The sequence below is a fragment of the Oncorhynchus gorbuscha genome, linkage group LG25 (genome assembly GCF_021184085.1).
Source record: "Oncorhynchus gorbuscha isolate QuinsamMale2020 ecotype Even-year linkage group LG25, OgorEven_v1.0, whole genome shotgun sequence".
NCBI lineage: Eukaryota > Metazoa > Chordata > Actinopteri > Salmoniformes > Salmonidae > Oncorhynchus > Oncorhynchus gorbuscha.
In genome coordinates, this window is record NC_060197.1 from 15,841,512 (window position 1) to 15,851,456 (window position 9,945).

The following is a 9,945-nucleotide window of genomic DNA, read 5'->3' on the forward strand; positions in this document are numbered from 1 at the left end:
ACTACACCGGCTCCGACACTCGTCAGATGTGGCAGGGCTTGCAAACTATTACAGACTACAATGGAAGCACAGCAGAGAGCTGCCCAGTGACACGAGCCTACCTGACGAGCTAAATTACTCCCATGCTTGCTTCAAGGGAAGCAACACTGAAACATGCAGGAGAGCATCAGCTGTTCCGGACGACTGTGTGATTACGCTCTCCGCATCCGATGTAAGACCTTTAAACAGGCCAACATTCACAAGCCCACAGGACCAGACAGATTACCAGGACGTGTACTCCGAGCATGCGCTGACCAACTAGAAAGTGTCTGTAATACCAACATTACAGACTGAGTCTGTAATACTAACATGTTTCAAGCAGACCACCATTGTCCCTCTGCCAAAGAACACTAAGGTAACCTGCCTAAATGACTACCGACCTGTAGCACTCACGTCTTTAGCCATGAAGTGCTTTGAAAGGCTGGTCATGGCTCACATCAACACCATTATCCAAGAAACCCTAGACCCACTCCAATTTGCATACCGGCCCAACAGATCCACAGATGATGCAATCTCTATTGCACTCCACCCTGCCCTTTCACACCTGGACAAAAGGAACACCTATGTGAGAATGCTATTCATTGACTACAGCTCAGCGTTCAACACCATAGTGCCCTCAAAGATCATCACTAAGCTAAGGACCCTGGGACTAAACACCTCCCCCTGCAACTGGATCCTGGACTTCCTGATGGGCTGCCCCCAGGTAGTAAGGGTAAATAACAACACATCTGCCACGCTGATCCTCAACACGGGGCCCCCTCAGGGGTGCGTGCTCAGTCTCCTCCTGTACTCCCTGTTCACCCATGACTGAATGGCTAGGCACGACTCCAACACCCTCATTAAGTTTGCCGACAACACAACAGTGGTAGGCCTGATTACCGACAACAATGAATGAGCCTATAGGGAGGAGGTCAGAGACCTGACCGTGTGGTGCAAACATAACAACCTCTTCCCCAACGTGATCAAGACAAAAGAGATGATTAAAGACTACAGGAAAAGGGGGTGTAGAGGAACAGGTTGAGAGCTTCAAGTTTCTTGGTGTCCACATCACCAACAAGCTATCATGGTCCAAACGCACCAAGACAAGAAGAGGGCACGACAAAGCCTATTTCCCCCCCAGGAGATTGAAAGGTTTTGGCATGGGTCCTCAGATCTTCAAAATGTTTGACAGCTGCACCATCGCGAGCCTGGAATGGAAACTGCTCGGAATCCGACTGCAAGGTACTACATAGGGTAATGCGTACGGCCCAGTACATCAGCGGGGTCAAGCTTCCTGCCATCCAGGACCTCTATACCAGGCGGTGTCAGAGGAAGGCCATAAAAATTGTCAAAGACTCCAGCCACCCTAGTCATAGAAAGTTCTCTCTGCTACCGCACAACAAGCGATACCGGAACGCCAAGTCTAGGCACCTCAACAGCTTCTACCCCAAGCCATAAGACTCCTGAACAGCTAATCAAATGGCTACTCAGACTATTTTCATTGCCCACCCCCCCCCTCTTCTACGCTGCTGCTACTCTCTATGCATAGTCACTTTAATAACTCTACCTACATGTACATATTACCTCAATTACCTCAACACCGGTTCCCCCGCACACTAACTCTGTACCGGTACCCCCTGGATTTAGCCCCTCTATTGTTATTTACTGCTGCTCTTTAATTATTGGTTATTATTATCTCTACTTTTCTTTAGGTATTTTCTTAAAACTGCATTCTAGGTTAAGGGCCTTGTAAGTAAGCATTTCACTGAAATCTCTACAACCGGTTGTGTTCGGCGCACGTGACAAGTAACATTTGATTTGATTTTGGTTAAATGTGCCTTGAATTCTCAATAAATCACGATAGTGTCACCAGCAAAGCACACCCACACCATCACACCTCCTCTTCCATGCTTCACGGTGGGAACCACACATGCGGAGATCATCCCTTCACCTACTCTGCATCTCACAAAGACATGGGGGTTGGAACCAAAAATCACAAATTTGGACTCATCAGACCAAAGGACAGATTTCCACCAGTCTAATGTCCATTGCTCGTGTCTCTTGTCCCAAGCAAGTCTCTTCTTATTTTTGGTGTCCTTTAGTGGTGGTTTCTTTGAAGTAAATCGACCATGAAGGTCTGATTCACGCGAAGCATTTATTTGGGCTGCAATTTCTGAGGCTGGTAACTCTAATGAACTTATCCTCTGCAGCAGCGGTAACTCTGTGTCTTCCTTTCCTGTGGCGGTCCTCATGAGAACCAGTTTCATCATTGTGCTTGTTGGTTTTTATGACTGCACTTAGAAAAACGTTTAAAGTTCTTGAAATTTTCCGCATTGACTGACCTTCATGACTTAAAGTAGTGATGGAATGTCGTTTCTCTTTGTTATTTGAACTGTTCTTGGAATAATATGGACTTGGTATTTGACCAAATAGGGCTATCTTCTTTATACCACCCCTACCTTGTCACAACACAACTGATTGGCTCAAACACATTAAGAGGGAAAGGAATTCCACAAATTGTCTTTTAACAAGGCTCACCTCTTTATTTTTTAAATTTGATTTCACCTTTATTTAACCAGGTGGGCTAATTGAGAACAAGTTCTCATTTGCAACTGCGACCTGGCCAAGATAAAGCATAGCAGTGTGAACAGACAACACAGTTACACATGGAGTAAACAATTAACAAGTCAATAACACAGTAGAAAAAAAGAGAGTCTATATACATTGTGTGCAAAACGCATGAGGAGGTAGGCGAATAATTACAATTTTGCAGATTAACACTGGAGTGATAAATGATCAGATGGTCATGTACAGGTAGAGATATTGGTGTGCAAAAGAGCAGAAAAGTACATGAATAAAAACAGTATGGGGATGAGGTAGGTAAAATTAGGTGGGCTATTTACCAATAGACTATGTACAGCTGCAGCGATCGGTTAGCTGCTCAGAAAGCAGATGTTTGAAATTGGTGAGGGAGATAAAAGTCTCCAACTTCAGCGATATTTGCAATTAGTTCCAGTCACAGGCAGCAGAGAACTGGAACGAAAGGCGGCCAAATGAGGTGTTGGCTTTAGGGATGATCAGTGAAATACACCTGCTGGAGCCCGTGCTACGGGTGGGTGTTGCCATCGTGACCAGTGAACTGAGATAAGGCGGAGCTTTACCTAGCATGGACTTGTAGATGACCTGGAGCCAGTGGGTCTGGCAACAAATATGTAGCGAGGGCCAGCCGACTAGAGCATACAGGTCGCAGTGGTGGGTGGTATAAGGTGCTTTAGTAACAAAACGGATGGCACTGTGATAAACTGCATCCAGTTTGCTGAGTAGAGTGTTGGAAGCTATTTTGTAGATGACATCGCCGAAGTCGAGGATCGGTAGGATAGTCAGTTTCACTAGGGTAAGTTTGGCGGCGTGAGTGAAGGAGGCTTTGTTGCGGAATAATTGAAACACATTCCTGGTGACTACCTCATGAAGCTGATTGAGAGAATGCCAAGAGTGTGCAAAGCTGTCATCAAGGCAAAGGGTGGCTACTTTGAAGAATCTAAAATCTAAAATATATGTTGATTTCTTTAAACCTGTTTTGGTTACTACATGATTCCATATGTGCTATTTCATAGTTTTGATGGATCCACTATTATTCTACAATGTAGAAAATAGTCAAACATTAAGAAAAACCCTTAAATGAGTAGGTGTGTCCAAACTCTTGCCTGGTACGTATAGTGTAAATGTGTAACAAAACTATTCAAATCATGTCTGACAGTGAAAACGAGCGGCAAAACAAGAAATAATGCAACAATTTAATTGGTCGACAGACGAATGAGGAAATGCTCCCATATCATCTGACTACGTCGTGCGTCACAACAATCATCTGATCTGTACTGAAGTAACATGGTTCCCATGCCCGAGCTCCCTAAAGTTCTAGCGATGCTGTTGGTGATGTTTATTTCGCTCATTCCCTCCGCGGAGGCATTTGACGGAGGGGACGCCGTTGCACTTCTGCTCGGGGTTATCATATCGGTGGTGGGCGTTTGTGCGTGCATCGGCTGGTACACACGACAGAGAAATGGACAGTTCTGAGAAACCAAAACGGCTCGAGGGACTGGCTGCTGGCCTGTATCCGGAAATGTTTCACCGCAGTCTGCAGTATCTTGACTATCCTGGGTCATTTTTGACTGACAGAACAAGAGTCGTGTGCCTTATTTTGCTGAAATGTACGAAGTTGCCTGAATGAAGAAGACAAACAACGAACTACAAAACCAGGAATTTGAGAACAGGAACTGGGAGCATGCGCACTGTTGGATTTGCAGGACCAAATAACATACCTGTACCTGTGGGTTACTGCCTATCACAATAAGACCAAGGCCCTGAGACATGACACATTTTGGACTATACATAGTAGGCTATGTTACCATAATATGACAACATTTGATTTTGCTTGGACTTGAATATCTTCAGATACTGTACCTCTAAATAATGAATGTCACTCCAAAGAGATTGTGATGATTATCTGTCCTTTCATGAAATATTGACCTTGCCATGCCAGGTGAATTGCCATCTGTCAACTGTTACAAGCACAGTAGCTAAAGTGTGTTCTGTCAGAAGTGCTTTCACCGTTCTTATAGCTAACACTGTTAAAACATCTGCTTGATAGAGAATAAATACCTTTGTTAATTGCATCATGGGCCCTTCATTTCACACATACATGTAAATGACCAGTGTCCTTTACTATATTGCTCACAAAAGGGTTTAAATATTAGAAGGCCACAAATTCCATCAATGTAGTGTCCTTAGCTTCTATGCTGTAAAACAATTGACAGTGTAAAGATTGAACACTGGTCTGGTATTGGGTTTCTCCATACCAAACAACCTTCTAAACACCCTTCTCCATGACAACCCCCCCCCCCCTGATATAGCTCAGGGGGGGGGGGTAAAGGAGAGGTGCAGCGTGTGCAGGCTTTTGTTTCAGTCCAGCACAAACACCGCTGCCAATTAAAAATAATTAGACCACAGTCATTTGAAGCAGATGTGTTGGAGCTGAGCTGGAACAAAATCCTCGACCCACTGCAGCTCTCCATGACCAGTTGGTGACCCCTGAACTAGACTATAGAAAAGCCTACACAACACTGTTCATAAAATGCCAACAATCCATAAACAATGACAGATTTACAATATTTCAGCGGTTGCATGGATGTTGCCAGTCAATATTCTTTCACAATAGCCTGTGGGTGTGGGGTATGACATCACTGTATTCTACTGACAGCCTTGGAATGAAAAGCACAACAATTACAACGGAGATGCTATTTGCATGCACACCAACACACATACTGTAGGAAGTGCTTGTTAATTATACATATGAGAAGTCAGTCTAGCCTGAGGTGAACCATCACTTAGTTGAACCCCTCAGTTACTGTTACATATTAATTTATGACATGATACATGTAGCAATGTAATATAGCATTATCTAAAAACCATATTTTACATGTACTGGATTTGATTGTTGTTAATCCTTGCTTCTAAATTAGAGTTGGGTGTAGGCCTAGTGCACAGGAACGTGGCAGCCGCCTATAGGATTAGTAGAATTGATAAGCTATATAGGTCGACTATAACCTAAACGCATATTATGCAGAAATGGGAATCTATTGCAATGAATCTCAGAATGAGTGATCCGGTCGCACTCTCTCCCACTGTAGGCTATAATGACTGACGAAGGTAACGAGAGGACTTGTGATGCTGCACCCACTGAGCAGATGTTGCCACGAGAGACTATAGTGCTGCAACAAGAGACAAGACACGTCTTGGATCACAAATAGGATCCGTGCGCATGCTCCGTCTGTTCCGTTTACTGTATATTCACTGTGGTAAAAGGGCAGGCAGCTAACAAACCAAGCTTTTTACAGCAAAGTGGCTTCTACAATGTAAATACGCTCCAGGGAAACCAAAAGGGATATCAACAGGTATGCTTTTCATTTATATCTTAGCAGTTATTTCGATTTTTATTCCCTTATTTTCTGTGGTTTTGGATTGCCTTCAATTCATAGCGGGTTCTTGGAAATTCTTCTGCCTAATGGACGTGCGGATTCGCTACACTGTAATGTTCAATCCAACAGTGAACGGTGAGAAATATATATTGTAATCGAATGAATTATAGCCGAAATGCATGGGAACCGCTCGTATAACGCTCATCCGAAGCATAGATAATGCTTAAAAGTGCATCTCTGCTATAATGACAGAATTCGGAAAATAACCGTCACGAATAGCCTTTGTTTGATATATATTAAAATTGAAATAACCGAATATGCCATGTTTTTGCATAGTTATCTAGTATTTAATTGTTTATTTAATTCGTGATTCATTTTCATCGAAATTCAGAATTGGATTTATCACCTCATTGTTATAAGCATCAATAAACCATTCATAGGGTATCAAATATAATTTCGACTAGACGGTGTTCTTTGTTAATATGCTCGTGAGATTCGATAGTCTATCGCCTAAAATCAAAGCTGAACTGGGAAATAGATAAAAGCCCAGGTCAATAAACCGCCTTAATCAGGTGAATAGTTTATTATAACGTCGGCCGTGTAATTCCAGTCAACTGTTAATCAGACAAAAACATGGATGCTTTTTATTCTCTATGCAACATCCGTTAATTTTCAACAAATCACGAAGACACAAGCAGAGTTTATTGTAAGCATCCCCTGGTCAGATCAATTCTGCAGGGTATTTGGGTGTGATCAACAGCTTTCTTGCTGCATAATGTTAAACACGTTTTACGACATAATAAAACGACCAAACATCGAATGGAACCCTTTTGTTTACCCCCTTTCCTACCAGACATAAGATGATATGCATTTTCCCTTTAATAGTGACTCAAAACGTTGTCTTATCATAATATTTCTTGTATTTTCTATAATCTTCTGTCATTTCTAAAAGGGTGGCCCATAAAAGAAAGCCTATTATTGTAACCCGGATTAATGCTTGTGTTTTATTAAGCTCATCTGTAGACTAACTATTCTAGCTTGGGCACTGCTCTGCACTGATTGCATACCATTATTAATGCAATGAGCAATTCAACTGAAAATGGAAAATAAATGACAACGGCTAGGGGAAATTGTAGTTTATCATACACCCAGATACAGGCTAGAGGGTGCAATGCAATGTTAAAACAGTATGAGTGAATCCTGATCAGTGACTGGTATTTTTCAGGTGTTTTTAGGTGTGATGAGACAAAAGAACAAAGGATGCCGTAGAAGAGAGGCTGCTTACAAGCCGGGAATCTGCTTCAAAGCACAACAAATGGATCTATCGCCTCCCCCTGCCGCCTCTAGATAATGATACTTGGCTGAAGCTACTACATCTTTATGATCCCTCCTCCATCTATGGCGAACTATAGCCATGCAGGGGACCACAACATCTTGCAGAATGTCTCTCCTCTCGCCACGTTTCTCAAACTGACATCCCTGGGTTTTATCATTGGAGTCGGCGTCGTTGGCAACCTCCTGATCTCCATCCTACTGGTCAAAGACAAGAGCCTGCACCGCGCACCGTACTACTTCCTGCTGGACCTGTGTGCCTCGGATATTCTGCGCTCCGCCATCTGCTTCCCCTTTGTTTTCACCTCCGTCAAGAATGGTTCCACCTGGACGTACGGCACGCTTACCTGCAAAGTGATAGCCTTCCTGGGGGTGCTGTCCTGCTTTCACACAGCGTTCATGCTCTTCTGTGTGAGTGTGACACGCTACCTGGCCATAGCCCACCACCGCTTCTACACCAAGAGGCTCACCTTCTGGACGTGTCTGGCAGTCATCTGCATGGTGTGGACGTTGTCGGTGGCCATGGCCTTTCCCCCGGTGCTGGACGTGGGGACGTACTCCTTCATAAGGGAGGAGGACCAGTGTACGTTCCAGCACCGCTCGTTCAGAGCCAACGACTCCCTGGGCTTCATGCTGCTCCTCGCCCTGATCCTTCTGGCCACCCAGCTTGTCTACCTCAAGCTAATCTTCTTCGTTCATGACCGCCGGAAGATGAAACCAGTCCAGTTTGTGCCTGCCGTCAGCCAAAACTGGACCTTCCATGGCCCCGGGGCCAGCGGCCAAGCAGCGGCTAACTGGCTGGCGGGGTTCGGCAGGGGCCCCACACCGCCCACCCTGCTGGGGATCAGACAGAACAGCAATGCAGTGGGCCGGCGACGCCTGCTGGTGCTGGACGAGTTTAAGACTGAAAAGAGGATAAGTAGGATGTTCTTCATCATGACCTTCTTCTTTCTCACGCTCTGGGGCCCCTACCTAGTGGCCTGCTATTGGAGGGTGTTTGCCAGGGGCCCCGCGGTACCAGGGGGGTACTTGACCGCGGCGGTGTGGATGAGCTTCGCCCAGGCGGGAGTCAACCCCTTTATCTGCATCTTCTCCAACAGGGAGCTCCGGCGCTGCTTCAGCACCACTCTCCTTTACTGCAGAAAGTCCAGGTTACCTAGGGAACCCTACTGCGTTATATGAAGGCTTGGGTTGTTTTTTTCCTTCCACTCCTCCACTGATTGACATCAATTTGGGTTTTGTCCCATTGTACAGCTCTCTTTCTCTTCATCCTCCTGTTTCTCGTCCTCCTCCTTCCCTCTCTTCTGAGGCAGAAGTTGGACTGTCAATCACTCCCTTGGTTCTGTGATTGAACGTCATACATGGAGGTTGAAGGGAATGAATAAGCAGGTAGCTGAGAACCCTTCCTATGTTTATGTTCTAGTAAACAACTGCTGTGGAACGTCATTTAGAAGCAGAGAAGAACAAAAAAAATGGTGAAACTACAAAAACAAAGGACTGACCCCTTGCTTTGGATATTTTGAAGATAATTCAGTGAGGTAAAAGATTCCGGTGAAAAGAAAAACTGAAAACTAAGAAACCATTTCCTCTAAGGAGTCACTGGAATTGTTTTACATTTAAAAGTTGCACTAAAAAGAAGATGTAAAGATGCTTTTTTTGATCAACGGTTGCATTGCAAGGTGCAAGGACAACTTGTTTTTCCCCTCTAACTAAACAATGAATGCTTTAATTTGCAAATGACACCCCATTCGTTGTATGTAAAGCAAAACAATGTTGGGTGACTATCTGTTGGACTACACCTTCACAAGAGGATTAAATTGGTTTTAATGTAAGTGATATCTTTTTTTTATTTTGGGGGGTGAGGGGGGGCAGGGGTGGGGGCCTTAATGAAGGGAATAATGATGTGTGGTTTTGAAGTTGCAACTTAAATCTAGAAATGATTTCTTGTAGTTGTATGATCCATAAGTCCCTATTGTCTGGAGTAGTTATTTTTCTGAATCTGCTCACATTTGACAAAAAAAAAAAAAAAAAACAGATGACATGGTGTTTGGATAAAAACGTTGCTTTTTGAGAACAAACAAACCTTAAAAAAGACAGTGAAGATATACTTAAATGTGTCACATCCATGTTACCTAAACCCTGAAATATTGTTACAGTATTGCTGAAGCCACTCCAGGTGTTCTTGCCTTAATGGTTCTGATATTGTTCTGTTTTTCAGTTGTTGGGTTTTCTTATCCACTCCTGAAAAGTACTTTATTCTTTTCACATCAATGTCAAGTGCATGTTCATTTAAAAAAGCTGGTCCACTCTCATAAACATCACAGGTCGTACACTCAGCAGAGCAGCCCATTTTATATTCTGCAAAGGTTTGCTATGTACACCCCACAGAGTGCTCAGAGCACAGGGAGCGTGTGTGTGTGTGTGTGTGTGTGTGCGGACACGTGTGTGTGAATCTTCAGACAACTGTCACTTCAAGACCAGAGCCTTAGTATGAAATCTTGCACAATTTGTAAAAAGTGTTAAAGGAAAAAACCATTTCAGGCACACCGTCATGTTTATACTTTCCCTACATTTGCTCTCTACTGATTGTTTTCAATAACTTACGTTTTCTCTTGTGGCC

The 9,945-nt window shown here is 43.8% G+C and overlaps 1 protein-coding gene across 2 annotated transcripts; it reads left to right on the forward strand.

Annotated features, from left to right (window-relative positions):
- Nucleotides 1–5,810: 5,810 nt before the first annotated feature.
- LOC124014062 (probable G protein-coupled receptor 85) lies at nucleotides 5,811–9,178 on the forward strand. Of its 2 annotated transcripts, none has more exons than XM_046328751.1 (2): nucleotides 5,811–5,969; nucleotides 7,219–9,178. In XM_046328751.1, the coding sequence occupies exon 2, from the start codon at nucleotides 7,374–7,376 to the stop codon at nucleotides 8,505–8,507; it is 1,134 nt and encodes a 377-aa protein (XP_046184707.1). In that variant the 5' UTR covers nucleotides 5,811–5,969; nucleotides 7,219–7,373; the 3' UTR covers nucleotides 8,508–9,178. The 2 variants fall into 2 exon arrangements, with proteins under 2 accessions (XP_046184707.1, XP_046184708.1); XM_046328752.1 differs by lacking the exon at nucleotides 5,811–5,969 and adding an exon at nucleotides 5,978–6,128.
- Nucleotides 9,179–9,945: the final 767 nt, after the last annotated feature.